The sequence below is a fragment of the Leptopilina heterotoma genome, unplaced genomic scaffold, assembly GCF_015476425.1.
Source record: "Leptopilina heterotoma isolate Lh14 unplaced genomic scaffold, ASM1547642v1 Lhet_128, whole genome shotgun sequence".
Classification (NCBI taxonomy): domain Eukaryota; kingdom Metazoa; phylum Arthropoda; class Insecta; order Hymenoptera; family Figitidae; genus Leptopilina; species Leptopilina heterotoma.
In genome coordinates, this window is record NW_025110846.1 from 1,313,367 (window position 1) to 1,328,896 (window position 15,530).

A 15,530-nucleotide genomic window follows, 5' to 3' on the forward strand; every position below is an offset into this window, starting at 1 on the left:
TTTAATTTTAAATTAATAAAAAGTGTGGGTAATGTAAAAATGTGTAAATATATTTAGAAAATAATTTAAAAAAGAAATAAAATTCTAATTAGAAAAATAGGATTTTTTAATAGTGCATAAGGTATTTTGTTTAATAATGAAATATTGTCGCCTGCGAGTAATAAAATTCTAGTCGATGTGCACTTAGTGTAAAACATTGCACGTGTAGGGAACGAGAGGATGTGCGAAAGTGGCGCGGGAACACGAGTTTCATCGTCTTGTTATATATTTTATTCATAAGGAAAATTAGGATAAAATCGGAAAAAATACCGATTAAAAAATTCAATTTATAATTCTTCTAAAATTTAATTTCAATATTTTCTAATTTTTACCGTTCAAAAATAATCAGAGCAACAATTTTGTTATATTTTCCACCTTAATTTTTTTTTAACTATACTTTTCCATTATTTATTTATAATTTGTTTAATATTTATTTATTCATTTATATTTATTTATACTTTTATTTATATTTATTTTTACATTTGTTTATATTTATTTTCATATTTATTTATATTCATTTTTATATTTATTTATATTTATTTTTATATTTATTTGTATTTATTTATATTTATTTTTATATTTGTTTTAATATTTATTTTTTACAAGAAACAAATTTTTGAAATAATTATTCCCTCTGTGTAATTAGACCTGATTATTTACTAAATATTTTCTGCCCTCAATAAATATATTCGTAAACATTTAATAATATTTTACTATCAAAAAATTTCTACCAATCGTTTAATTTATTTTTTTACATATTAATTTTTTGTAACTGTGTTTTTATTTTTAAATTTTCGCGCCACGCAGATCGATAAATCGAATGGTAAATAGTTGTGAAGTTAGCTGCTGACAGTGAGAACTGTCAAATTTTGACGTTTATGATAATACTTTTCATTAATATTTAGCTAGTAAAACTTGAGTGTCATTAAAATTAAGTGAACTTTTAATGAAGTTTAAAAATTAAGACAACGAAAAAATAATGACAATAAAAAATATTAAAAAGTAGAGAATAATTTCATCATTACACGCACTGCGCATTTATTGTAATGACATATCCAGTACTTTTATGTGATATTTACTTATCAGCTGATTTCCTATTAAAAACTCCATTTTATTCAGTTATCAAACATTATCAGAGTGATTATTTTTCAACATTTGTATTAAAATTCTAATCTCTAGCGAAAAATAGAAGAAAAATGGACAACGATAAGTCTGAAAAGAATGAGGTAATTTTTCAAATGTTTTCTCTTGTTTATTATTTTGTGATTTTTGAAAAATAAACTTTAATTAACATTATTGTATTACTTAATGTTTCTTTGCTATTTTTATAACATTGACAAAAGATTATTATTGTAATAAAAATAGTTTTTGAAGGTAGTTTCAATCATAACCTAAAAAAGCTGAACTTCGCTTTATTAGAACATAGTTCGTATGATTTTTACTATTTTTAATTTTAGAAACAGATTTAAAAAAACATCGTTAAATATAAATAAATTAAATGCAAATCGTGTGATTGATTAATTAGTTTACCGAAAATCTATTTACAGATGACTGAATCAATTACAAATGTGAGTGAATCGACAATTAATAAGGAAACTATCGAGGAACGTTATAATAAAGTGAGTTATAAATTATCTTTAATTTCAAATATTTAACAATTAATTTTAATTTCGAATTTTTAAAAATTTCAGCTTCGAGGTCTTGCTGTAAAATTAAAGAAAAAGGTTTCAGATTTGTCCGATCAGATAAAGCAATTAGAATCAGAAAAGACAGCTCTTCACAATGAAAAAGATGAAATGCAACAAAAAATAATTCAAATATCAAATAATGCAAAGAAAATACAGGTAATCGTTAACTTTTCAGTTAATTAATTAACCTTAGCTATTCTCAACTGTCTAATTAACTAAATAATTAGAAATAATAGAAACTAAATAATTAGAATTAATTAAAATATTAATAAGCAAAGAAATATTTTACGAAAACTGGAGATTAAATGATAAAATTAATTTTTAGACTATTCAACTTGAGTATGACAAATTACAAGATAAATTTGAACAACAAAAATCGGAGAATAAGAAATTAATGAAAAATATCGAAACTCTCGTTGATGAGAATGCCTCTCTTAAAGAATCTCTCTACAATGAGAAAGATTCGACTTCTCAATTATCAACCAAATCTGAACAATTGTTTAAAGATAGAAGCAAATTAGAAAATACAATTAAGCATTTACAAGAGCAAATTAAATCATTGAGCGAGGAATTGAGTGCCGAAAATGTGATAAGAGAGCAAAAAGTCAAGGAATACGATGCTTTGAAAATTAATTTCGAGTCTGAAATTCAAGGACATAAGACAACTCGTTCGCAATTGGAAGCTATTAAACAAAATCATACAAATAGCAGCGTTTTGTCATTGGAAGTTGAAAATTACGAGGTTTGTATTATTTATTTTCTTTCTCTAAAGATTCTAAAAATTTCTATTGTCAATTACGTTAATTTCTTTTGTTGGAAAATTTCTTTATAAAACAAAATAAATTTTATTTAATCACAAAAAAGAAACGTTTGTCAAATTTATCTTTAATTTTCAGAAAAGCATTGAAGAAATGAAGTTAAAACTAAAGGACGAGGAGGCAAATCGAAAATCTCTAGAGAAGACAATAGATGAACATTTAGAAACAATATCATTGTTAAATAAACAAATGAATGAGATGCGAAGTAGTTGTTTGAAAAAAACAAATCAAGTCACGAATCTAGAGGAGAGAAATGAAAATATAAAAGCAGAAGTGAACGAAATGAGGCTTGAAACCGAAGGAATGCAACGAGAGATTCAAGACTTTTTATCGCAATTAAAAGACTCACAAAATGAGAAATCAAACTTATTGAAAAAAATCCAATCCCTAGAAACTAATAGAGATATACTGACAAATGAATTTAAAACAAAAAAGGACATTCTAGAAAATCAGGTAAAATGCAAATACGGAAATTTATTTACTTTAAAATTAATATTTCGCTATTTATTTTAATATTTCGATATTTATTCTAATATTTCGATATTTATTTTAATATATTTCGCTTTTTCTTAATTTAAAATCAATTTTTTTTCATTTACAGTTGAGAGATATGTCGACCGAAATATTGCATTTAAATTCAGCTTTAACGAACTCTAAAAAGGAGACGGAAAATTTACAAGAAGAATTCAGTGGTTATAAGAGAAGAGCGCAAAGTGTGCTGAGAACGAAACAAAATCAAAATAAAGAAATTGGAATTGGCGGAAAAAGTATTGTTGAAATGGAAGAAGAATTATTACAATCACAACAGCAAAATAAACATCTTCAGGAAAAACTCAAAATCTATGAGTAAGAAAATCTATTTTCTAAATTTTCAAAAAATTTTCAAAAATTTATAAATAAATTTATATTAATCGAATATTTCTTTATAGGCAAAAATTAGAAATGCTATCCAAGGAGTTAATGATACTTAAGGAAGAGAAAAATCGTTCTTTAGAAAGCCTCACGGAATCGAATAGACGGCAATTAAATTCACGTCAAGAAATTTCTTCCCTCACTGAACAATACAGATCGCAAGAAATGAAAATTCAAAAAATAATTGCCGACCATAAAAAGGAATTGGAGAGTTTACAAAAAAATCACAAGGTATTTTATTTGCGAAAATAAAAATTAGTTGCTGAGCAAAGAAAAAGTAACAAAAAATAAAAATTAGTTTTATTAATAAAAAAAGAAAATAATTTTAATTTTCTAATTAGACCGAGCTAAGAGCAACGAGGGAACATTTTGAACAACAAAATCACGATTTAAAATTCGAATTGGAAAAACTGAAATTAACCGAATTTTCCGACACTCCGAGAGTTATTTTCCAAGAGAGGAATTTTGATTCTAATACAGATTCTAATCAACAATCGCGATTGCAAGAAATTCCGCTAATTGAACGAGAAGAATGTGAGGTAGGAAAAAATATAAATCCTATTAAATTAATAATTTCTAATAATAAATAAATTTAGAAAGCCTCACGGAAATAATTATTATTAAATATTAATTAAATTAAATTAATTGAATATTAAATAATTATTAATTAAATAATAGAAAAAAATACAAATGAAAATTATTTTTTACAGGGATCAGAAAGTATTGACTCTTGTCCAATTGCTCTGACAAATGGAGAAAGATATCGCAAACATTCATTAATACCTCTCGATGAATTACTCAATTCATCGGACGATTACAATCCACCTGAAATTCAACCTGTTTTACCTCAAAAAGTGAGCAGACAAGAATTTGAAGTCTGCGAACGAAGAGTTAAACATTTAACGGTTCTTTTAGCAGACGCTGAACGAGATATTGCAAAATTAACGCAATTAAATGAAATTTTGAAAGAGGATATTCGCAGGCAACAACGAAGTGTTGAGAGAGAACAACACGCAAATAATTTTGAATATCTTAAAAATGTCGTTTTCAAGGTAATATTCGAAACGAGAGAACATTACTTTTTTTAAAAGTTTTCTGGTGTTTAAATGAATAACAATTTTTTTTATTTAATTATTCAACAATTACTTTACAATAAATGAAAAATAATAATATTATTACTATCTTTATTTATATCTTAAAGCTTTTTCGAAATTAAATTTGAATTTGTTTGAAAAAAAATTGAAAAAATTGTCGATTTCTTTCAGTTTGTTACATTAAAAAATGGAGACGAGAAAAATCATCTAATTCCTGTACTTAATACAATTCTAAAATTGAGTCCAGAGGAAACTCAAAAACTTTATTCCGTCGCGGGTGGTAAATATATTTTTAGAAATACCTATTTTCAAAATATCCCAACAGACAAAAAAAACTAATAATAAAAATTGCTGCCATTCACTTTTCCAATTACTATTTTAAATAGTAATTAAATTTAAAATCGATTAAATTCTATTTTTTTCAGGTAAGAGTTGGATTCCCGGACTTTTATAATAAAAGAAAAAAAGCGGCGTGTACAGTAAAAAAAATCTTCCTTCACTAGGAAGCAAAAAAAGTATTGTGAGATTTAATATATCGATTATTTTTGTTAAACAAGTTCATTTAATAATAATTCTATTGCTAATAAATTTTTTTTTAATAAAAAAGAAAGAATCATAGTTTAATCATCATTTTCTCCCGTCCTAATTGGTCCTATTCTTTTTATTTAGATTATTAATATAGATAACACTGGGTTACAAAAAAATGGTCATATCGTGTTTATTCAAAGTTTCCTGTGTTTATTGAAAGTTTAGGTGTCACTGAATAAGAATATACCAGTAAAACATTTTTTCATTCGGTCATTCCCTTAAAAAAACGAGTTTAAAGTGTCAAAAACCGTATTTTTAGCACTAATTGAGGCAGCGTAACAAGAAAACGCAACATGATAAAAATCTCTACAAGAGCTTAAATAAAAGCTTAAACCTTCAACTTTGAGGCTCAGAACTGAAAAGTACTTAAATAATCAATGAAAACCTCCTTAATTAAGCAGTCGCTACCTGAAATTGTCAAAAAAAGCTAGAACAGGAAGCAATTGGTAAAAATCGATTTCCTTAAGCGGATTCGGTTGCAACTTGTTATTTGAAGTTTTTTGAGGTTTCTAATGACGAATTGGAACTTAGATTTAAAAATTTCAAAATGGCGGACTGAAAATAATGAATTCACTCAATTTTTCAAAATTTGCGTTAATAATTTTAAAAAATTGAGTCCGCCACTTTGAAATTTTTCAAATCTAAGTTCCAATTCGTCATTAGAAACCTCAAAAACCTAAAATAACAATTTGCAACCGAATCCGGTTAGGGAAATTGATTTTTACCAAGTGCTACCTAACCCAGCTTTTTTGATAATTTCAGATAGTGACTGCAGGTTTTCAGTGCTTATTTAAGTACTTTTCAGTTCTGAGCCTTAAAGTTGAAGGTTTAAGCTTTTATTTAAGCTTTTGTAGAGATTTTTATCATGTTGCGTTTTCTTGTTACGCTGCCTCAAAAAGTGCTAAAAATACGGTTTTTTGAGACTTTAAACTCGTTTTTTAAGGGAATGACCGAATGAAAAAAAGTTTTTCTGGTATATTCTTATTCTGTGACACCTAAACTTTCAATAAACACAGTAAATTTTAAATAAACACGACATGACCATTTTTTTGTAACCCAGTGTAATTTGAATTTAAATAATGAAAAAAAACAAATGATTACAGAAGCAAAAAAAGTGAATGTGCATCGAGAAAAAAATTGTACGTTTTTTTTTTTGGTTACTATTGAAATTTGTTTTACAAAAAGCGAACCAAAGTTCATTGGCAAAAAAGTATTGATAAAACATTGTATAAAATGAATAAAACTCTGGGAACTTTTAATGCGAAGTATTGGAAAATATTTGAGCGAAATTTAATTACAAATTGTTTTCACGTTCAGAAGCGTTCTTATTTGGCAAAGGAAAGTCCAATTTCTACAAAGCCTTTTAATCGTGTGACCAAGCAGGTAAATTAATTTAAAAATTTTGTTTTATCGTAAAAGTAAGATATTTTATTATAGATATATTATTTTGAAAAAAGGATTATTTTAAAGCAGCTGCTTAAAATTACTAGTAATTTTGAGAATTATTTTTATTTTCATTGTTTTTGCAGAAAATGTACGTATCCCTGGGAATTATGACATTTTTTCTACTCGGTCCTCCGTTTATATTTATGAGTACATTGAAAGATATGGATAGATCGGAATAAAGAGATGCGAATTGAAAAGTAATTAAGATATTTCGAATAATTGTAAATGAATAAATATTTTCCTTCTTTCTAACTTGTGAGTCATTTTTTGAATTATCATATTGTCTTACAATCAGAAAAAAAACTTTCGATGCACTACTAAAATATTTCAATAGTGAAAAAAGAAAATAGTTCGTCAAAATATTTCTGGAGAGAAACATTTTTCATTTATGGCAAATCAATGGGATTCTAATCAATTCTTTCATAAATAGTCAAAACACTTAATTTAAAGTTTAAATTGAAATAAAAGACTCACCGATCGCTGATTTTCAAGTCGAAATAATGTCAACATCTTCGTGGTTGCTAAAAATCGGAAAATCGCCTCCTTTCTTCTTTCTTTTCTTCCAGGTTAAATACCAGCAACTATTTGAACTAGGGACACGAAGTTGATCACAAACAAAACAATATTTAATTAATACACCACACAATTTTTGATAACTTGAATTTATTCCTTCCCAATGAAAATCCACACTTTTAACACGAACAAATGTGAAAATTCTCCCGAATAGACACATTTTGAGAATATTTCTGCGAGATTGTCGATATTTATGCAAACTAATAATTGCAACACACTCCCGACACTATTCACTTATTTACAATTCACAACACGTAAATTCTGCTCATTCAATGTTAAATAAACAATTAAACGAAATAAACAATTACTTTTCGTTACTTTTTTTGACAATAATAAATAATAACCGTCTGCCAGCGACAGGAAACTCACAACTGAGCGCCAAAAAGAAACGCTTCGCACTTTCTCCGCTAGGTGGACAACTAACTACCCAACCCTGAGCGAATCGATATATCGATTGGCTATTTAAAATCGAATATTCATAAAATCATAATTACGTAAATTGTGCAAATTTCCTGCAAACTAAATAACTAATTAATTTGAAATTTAATATAAAATGTATTATTTATTTATATTTTTTTAGTAAAACAAAAAAATACTTTTAGAATACTGTTTTTTAAAAAAATAGATTTTAAGTCACGTGACATTTTTTTTTTTTTAGAATGACAGGAACAACGCACGTGAGTTTGGATAAATCTGGCAACACTGCAACTTTATGTCAGTTGATGGTTGAAGGTGGAAGAAGGCAAGAAGAAAAGTCAAATCTATTTAAAAAATTAGGTCATATTTAAAATGTAAGTTTAAATTTTATAAAATTTCTTTCAAATTTATTACGAAAAATTTTAATTTACTTTTTTTGAAGCACTTGTATATTTTATTATATTTTTTTCAAGACTATTTACTAAACATAACCTACAATTTGTAAATGTCAAATTCTTTTTTTTATTTTCTATTTTAATTGTGGGAAATTGAAATAATAAATATTCTTTATAATAATTGTGTTTTTTCTACGTTCATTGAAATGTTTTTAAAATGATTTTAAAATGATTTACATTAAATTTAGCAGTTAATTTAGAAAAGTAGGTAATTATACTCAATGAAACGTTTGTTGATAAAAAATCAAATGACTTGTTATTTATAATTAAATGGTAATTTATTCACTTTTAAATAATTAACATAAAAGAAAGAAAGTGATGTGAAAAAAATCTAAATAAGGAATATTTTTGACAGATTTAAAAAGGAAAGATGTCCTTGAACAACGAACAACCAAAATTTAAGTGAGTAGAAAATTATAAATAATAAAACATTTTTGTACTGAATATTATTTATAACAAAAAAATACTTGATTAAGATTAAAAGTACTATTTCGAAATTAAACATTTTTTTCCTACTTTTGTTCTTATTCTATAGATTACGTTTAATTTAGTAATTAAATTTCTATTTGTTTAAACTAATATCTAACATATTTTATCAAAAATCAAATATGTTTTCTGCAAGCTTTGACACTTAAATGTTATTAAAATATGAAGCATCTGTAAAATATACATATATGTGTTCTGCAATGTATTTAAAAATATCTTTTATTCAAAACTCGAGAAGTCGTATCAAAAATAAACTGATCTTTATTGTGCCAATGAATCAAGGGAAACCTTTTTTCAAATTTCTTTTTGTATTATTATGAAAATATTTATAACTTAATATATTTTTCTTTAGAATTTTTTTTCATATTTTTATAAATACATTTTATTATAGTGCATAAAGTCACGTGTGAACTGAATGTCTCCAGATACAATGACCATTTAACTTAATCAAGACTAATAGACGTTTTGCATGATAACTGAATCATTATTTGCTTGTAGAAGAGAAGTGACAAAACATTTCAATTTTTCACATTGTTATAATCTACAATTAGTGTTTTTTTATTTACTGAATTTTCATATTTATTATTATTATTTTTTATAAATAAATTATTATTTATAATAATTGTATAAATTGACGTGATATTTGTAACTCTCTTCTACTTATTTAAAAAAAATTATTTTTAAAGCTTAACATAAAATTTTATCCAAGCATGATAATTATTTTACAAAATTTAATTTCCTTGGAATGATTAATTATTTTTTTGCATCTATAGTTTTTGCATTCAGTATTTAAATTAACATTTTAATAAGTAGGTGTTAAAATTTTTTTTAAACTTCTTTTAATTCCATTCTTTTCTTTTGTAATTATTTTTGACCAAAAAAAACATGAAAAATTATATTCACCCTTCTTCCATGTTTCAAAATCTAGAATTGAATTTTTTAAAAAATTCCTGGTGTTTCTCAAAAAATTTTTACTTTTTTGCACCGATATTTTGAAAATATTTTTGTAATGGTGTATTATCGAATGCCGAACGTTAATAAGTCGCAAAAAAAGTAGATAAATTAGAATAAATTAATCTCATTATACTCTGATAATATTTTAAAGCAGCGAAATGGTGTCGTCTTACTTCTTCTATCAGAAAATTAGAAAAAAAAAATTCTTAAATAAACCGAAGAGTCCTCCACCAGATAAGGCGAAGAAATCTTCTTCAATCTCTCGCTGACGGATTTGTCCCAATATGATTATTTGCATCGAACCAAACTTGGATCAAAAAAGAAAAGAAAAGAAAAATGTGAGTCTTCTATAAAAAAAATTCTTTTGTGCGCAGAAATCTTCCACTCTCAACAGCACCAATTTAAAAGTATAAACAATTTGAAAATCACTATTAATTCTTTTTTTTTAAATAGAAATCAACACTACCTTCCATGTTAGATTTTTTAATAGTCAATAATTTTTATCAAAAAAAAAAAAAAATTGAAAAAAAAATGATAAATGACGTGATGCCTTTCGTTATTAACACTTTTAACCCCCTGCATTCTAGTATTCTTCGTGAACGTCTTTTGGTAATGAAATTAATTATTCAAAATGCTTTCTTCAAATAATTTTTCATGAAAAAATTTTCTCGACAATTTTATTTATTACTGCTTTTATTTCTTAGGGAAGTTAATTAATTATTAAGGTATTGAATTTGATTCTGAATAAAATAAATAAATAAATTAATTATTAATTATTAAACTTGATTTGGAATAAAATAAATTAATTAAAAATTAAATTAATAATTATTCATTAATTATTAATTTTATCGGTTTCTATTAAGTTTAATAATTTATTTCTCCAATCACCATTTATTTTCAAACTTAAACAGAAAATTTTATTGGAAAGTACAATATCGATGAAAATTAATTATTTATTAGAAAAGAAAATTGTCTTTTAAATTATTGATAAATTTATATATGTATTTTAGGTATAGATATCGGTTGTATTATGTATGTAGAATGCATGTATGTGTATATTTAATATGCTTTTAGTTGATAAAATTTCACAATTTTTTTTTCTCTTTCACCTGGGCTTTTATTCAATCAATAAAGTGCTTTTAAGAGCATGTGGCTAAAGTAGTTTTGCTGTATTTGGTAGAAATGTAGTAGTAAAATAGTAGAATGTAAATAAAATACCTAGTAGAAAATAATAAATAGAAAAAAATAGTAAATTGAAAAAACACAAATTTGATTTTAGGCAATTAATTATTTTTTCTGTGAGATTAAAAAATTATTATTTTCCATTTTATTAATAGAAATTGATTTTAGACTCATTCCAAAAATCGTCAATGGCGGAATTGCTGGAATTATTGGAGTGTCCGTGGTTTTTCCATTGGATTTGGTTAAGACGCGATTGCAAAATCAAGTTATTGGACCAAAAGGAGAAAGGATGTATTCCTCGATGTAAATTGCTATTTTTATTTCTTTAAGATTTTTAATTTTACACGTGGATAATAATTGGAGATCAATTTTTTTTAGGAATTATTAAAGAAAATATTTATAAATTCTAATTTATATTTTATTTATAGTAATATTTTTATTTTTTATTGTATTTATTTTATATTTATTTATTTTATTTTATTATTTATTTTTATTATTATTTGTTTGGTCTTTTTGTTATTTTGTTTTTAGGCAATAATTATTTTGTCTGTGAGATGAAAAAATTATTATTTTACAGTTTTTATTTATTTTAATTTTTAATTTTTATATTTTAATTAATTTATAAAATGTAATTTTCATTTTTTATATTTTAATTAATTAAATTATAAATAGATAAATATTAAATATAAATTATAAATAGATTAGATTTTTTATAAAATCTAATTTCTAATTTTTATTTATTACTTAGAATTATTAAGGTGTAAATAAATAAATAAAAATTTTATAATTTTCAACAGGTTGGACTGCTTCAGAAAAACGTATCGAGCAGAAGGTTATTTTGGAATGTACAAAGGCTCAGCAGTAAATATTCTTTTAATTACTCCGGAAAAAGCTATTAAACTTGCAGCTAATGATATGTTTCGACACTATTTAACTCCTGCACCAGGGTACTTATATTTTCCATTTATTATCAATATAATTATTTATTTATTCAAGAATATAAATTAATATAAATATTATAAATATAAATTAATATTATTAATATTACGAATATAATTCTTTAATATATTTTATTAAATAATAAAATAGTTACTAAATTAATTAATAAAATAGTTACAAAGTTAATCAATAAAGTAGTTACAAAGTTAATTACTAAAACAGTTACAAAGTTAATCAATAAAATATATTAAAGAATTAATTAGTAAAATGAATATTAATATAGTTTCTTAATTAGCTGTACCATTAAAATTATTATTGCTTGTTGAATTAGGCAACCTCTTCCCCTAATACGTGAAATGATTGCCGGAGGTTCCGCAGGAGCATGTCAAATTGTCATTACAACGCCAATGGAATTACTTAAAATTCAAATGCAAGACGCAGGCAGAGTTGCAGCTGCTGCAAAAAGCGGTACATTAAATTTTAATTACTTCTATTTTCCAAGTATTTCGAAAATTAACAGTATTTATAATTATTACAAGAATTACTACAATAATTATAACAAGAATTATTATAATAATTATAACAAGAATTATTATAATAATTATAAATATTATTAGTATAATTATAATTGTTATAATAATTATAAATATCATTACTATAATTATAGTTGTTATTTTTTTATAAATATATTTTATTCATTTTTCATAAATTTTTCTTTAATCGTCTATCATGGAAAATTTACAAACTAAAATTCTTTTTTAATTTAATTTCTACTGTATTTAATGATCAGTAGAGTTTTAATAATCAGTAGAGTCTTGATAAATCTAATTACCATTACAGTAGAGTCTAGATAAACTTAATTGCCATTTTAGTGGTGATAAGCATAATATTTTCAAGGAAAATAATTTAAAAGTTAAAAGTGTTGTAAAACTTTTAGTTTATCAAGGTTCTACTGTATTTTTAATAACAGTTACTTTAATTGCGTTCTATGTTATAGATAAGAAAAGTAAAAAAAAATAGAGAACAAAAAAAGAACATTGGACGTATGTGCTCGAACATAAAATTTGATTTATGTATTTTCTGATTGACAAATTTTTGGCAAAACATTCAGAATTCTTGATACGATACAACTGCGAGTATAAAAGATAAAGTAATATTGACCTTGACATATTTCATCAGATACGTTATAGAAGAAATTATATTTTTTAAATATTATTTTCTTTCAAGTTACTATATTTATTAGTTTATTATATTTCTTAGCTATTATTCATTATATTTCTTAGATGTTATTTATTATATTTCTTAGCTGTTATTTATTATATTTCTTAGCTATTAGTTATTATATTTCAAATAATTGTTGCAATAAAAAATTCATCAAAATAGAAAGAATTCTTCCAAATTTCCAAAGAAAAGGGAAAAAATTTCCGAAAGGTAGTAAATCGAATTCAAACAAAAAAGAATTAACAAGATTGCTGAATAGACAAAAGTAGAGAAATTATAACGAAAAAATATTGAAGTAAAAGAAAAAGAAACTAGCTGTTTTTAAACATTCTACAAGTTCTTATATTTTTTAAACGTAAAAAATTTTTGTTTCTAGGGGAAAGTTAACGAACAAGGAAAAACAATGTTTAACCAAAATATTTTGTTTTTTCAGCTGGAAAGGAAGTACCAAAGATATCAGCGTGGTCGTTGACGAAAAGTTTATTGAAAAAGAGAGGAATTTTAGGACTTTATCAAGGAACGGGAGCAACTGCACTTAGAGATGTTACATTTTCTGTTATATATTTTCCACTTTTTGCGAATCTTAATGCTCTTGGACCAAAACGGGAGGATGGGTCTTGTGAGTTGAATTTTAGAAATCAATATTAGTTTATTTATTAGTTAATTTAGTCATCATTTTGTCAATTTATTAATTAGTTAGTCAATTTATTAATTAGTTAGTCAATTTATTAATTAGTTAGTCAATTTAATTATTAGTTAGTCAATTTATTAATTACTTAGTTAATTTAATTATTAATTACCAATTTATTACGAAGCTTCTCTCATAATTTTTTGTTAATATATTTACAGCTGTATTTTGGTGTTCATTCCTCTCAGGATGTGCTGCTGGTTCTACAGCAGCATTAGCTGTTAATCCCTTTGACGTTATAAAAACTAGACTTCAGGCGATAAATAAAGCTCCTGGTGAACCCACTTACAATGGTGTCATGGACTGCATCGGGTAATTTAATTTTTATTTGATTAAATTAAGACTTACTTTTATTTAACTAAATCAAGACTTAATTTTATTTAACTAAATCAAGACTTAATTTTATTTAACTAAATTGAGACTTAATTCTATTTAACTAAATCGAGACTTAATTTTATTTAATTAAAATAAAGCTTAATTTCAATTTCGAATCTAATTTAGAAGTTCTACTTAATTTTTTTTAAACTTAAAATTAAATGAAAGAAAATTAGAAATATTGTCTAATTTCTAATTCTGCAATAAAATTATAAATTTATTTTTGTTTTAGTAAAACTTTGAAGAACGAAGGACCAACAGCGTTCTTCAAAGGCGGTGCCTGCAGAATGATAGTCATCGCACCATTATTCGGAATAGCACAAACTGTCTATTACCTCGGAGTGGCCGAACAATTAATGGGTCTCAAGTAAAATTTTTCCACCTTATAGACGAATTACTAAAGAACACAATTTGCTAAGAAAACGACAATAACTACCAAGTATTTAGAAAAATATTATCTACCAGCCATTTCATAATTTCTGCGCATTCAATAATTATGGCTTCAGGATATGTAATTTATTTTAGTATTTTTTTTAATTTATTAAAATTCATTTAACTTTATTTAAAAAGAATTTGTTTAAAAATTCTTTTCAAGTAAAATCAAATTCTTCGATATTGAGAAATTCTTTGGATATTCGGAACTATTTAATACAACGTATTTCTATAGTTTAATTCAAAAAACTATTTACTAACTTACAAATTAAGAAATTTTCTGTTATTATTTTTTAAATAATTTTATTGATCTTCCATGTTAATATTTTTCCCTTTTTTAATTTGAAAATAAAAAATTTAATTATTTCCAAAGGAAAAAAAGGGGAAAATATCACTGTATTTCTTTGGTTTTTTCTTTTTTTTCAATTTCCTGAAGCCATTAGAAAAGAATCGTAAAAGATGGTCAATTAAGATCATTGCTCGATCTCTGAAAGTAAATTTCTATTGTCTCCATCCGATGAAAAAGAAGCTTTGTATAAATTATGAAAGTTGTAATATGAAAAGTATTTATTTTTACCGAGGAACAATTTAATACTTATGGCGCTTTAGAGCCAGTTTTTAGTAATTTTTATTCAGATTTCTATATCTTCTTGAATCTAGTTTATATTTACTGATTTTCATATCATCTATAATGCCATATCGCAAGAACAAATTCTTGAAATCAAAAAATTTAACTCAAGATCTAGTAAAAAAAATAGTGACAAAAATTGTAAAATAGAAAAAAATATCATAAATCAATTCTTCTGAAATTGGAAATTTTATATTTATAGGATTAAATTAATGTTAATTTTGATAATTCATTCAAAATTTAGTTTAAACAAATTTTAGGTGTAAAAAATTATTTAATTTGAATTGATTAGAATTTTTGGCAAAAGTTCCAATTATTGGAATTTGGCTAATTTTTTTGGCTTCTCTGCTTCTGCCTAAAAAGAACCATTGTTTATGGTTTTTGTAATTAAGAGAGATTGTACATTTTATTGTAAAACTCGACGTGTGCTATTATGAAAATCGTAAAAATGTTATTATATATATTATATGTGAATGTCAGATGCAAATGTATGTCAAAGAAAATCAAAAATGTTGTTAAATGACTTTAATAGGCGGTCTACAATTCACTGCCTTGTCTATTGTTACTTAAAAATATAGATGTTAAAAAGAAAATA

At 24.4% G+C, this 15,530-nt stretch overlaps 2 protein-coding genes across 4 annotated transcripts; both read left to right on the forward strand.

Moving 5' to 3' along the window:
• The first annotated feature begins 894 nt into the window (after nucleotides 1-894).
• LOC122512835 (GRIP and coiled-coil domain-containing protein 2) lies at nucleotides 895-5,161 on the forward strand. Its single transcript, XM_043628917.1, has 11 exons — nucleotides 895-1,265; nucleotides 1,587-1,658; nucleotides 1,731-1,883; nucleotides 2,053-2,469; nucleotides 2,624-2,998; nucleotides 3,147-3,391; nucleotides 3,475-3,688; nucleotides 3,799-3,996; nucleotides 4,168-4,509; nucleotides 4,723-4,831; nucleotides 4,977-5,161. Exons 1-11 carry the CDS (start codon nucleotides 1,236-1,238, stop codon nucleotides 5,003-5,005), a joined length of 2,184 nt encoding a protein of 727 aa, XP_043484852.1. The 5' UTR covers nucleotides 895-1,235; the 3' UTR covers nucleotides 5,006-5,161.
• Nucleotides 5,162-7,851: 2,690 nt separating this feature from the next.
• Nucleotides 7,852-15,528, forward strand: LOC122512781 (mitochondrial glutamate carrier 1-like). 3 transcript variants are annotated; one of them, XM_043628841.1, is made up of 8 exons: nucleotides 7,852-7,949; nucleotides 8,386-8,432; nucleotides 10,821-10,955; nucleotides 11,450-11,599; nucleotides 11,923-12,059; nucleotides 13,246-13,431; nucleotides 13,662-13,812; nucleotides 14,108-15,528. In XM_043628841.1, the coding sequence occupies exons 2-8, from the start codon at nucleotides 8,401-8,403 to the stop codon at nucleotides 14,244-14,246; spliced, it is 930 nt and encodes a 309-aa protein (XP_043484776.1). In that variant the 5' UTR covers nucleotides 7,852-7,949; nucleotides 8,386-8,400; the 3' UTR covers nucleotides 14,247-15,528. The 3 variants fall into 3 exon arrangements, with proteins under 3 accessions (XP_043484776.1, XP_043484777.1, XP_043484778.1); XM_043628842.1 differs by having other exon boundaries at nucleotides 7,869-7,949; nucleotides 10,808-10,955; XM_043628843.1 differs by lacking the exons at nucleotides 7,852-7,949; nucleotides 8,386-8,432 and adding an exon at nucleotides 9,622-9,808.
• The last annotated feature ends 2 nt before the right edge of the window (nucleotides 15,529-15,530 follow it).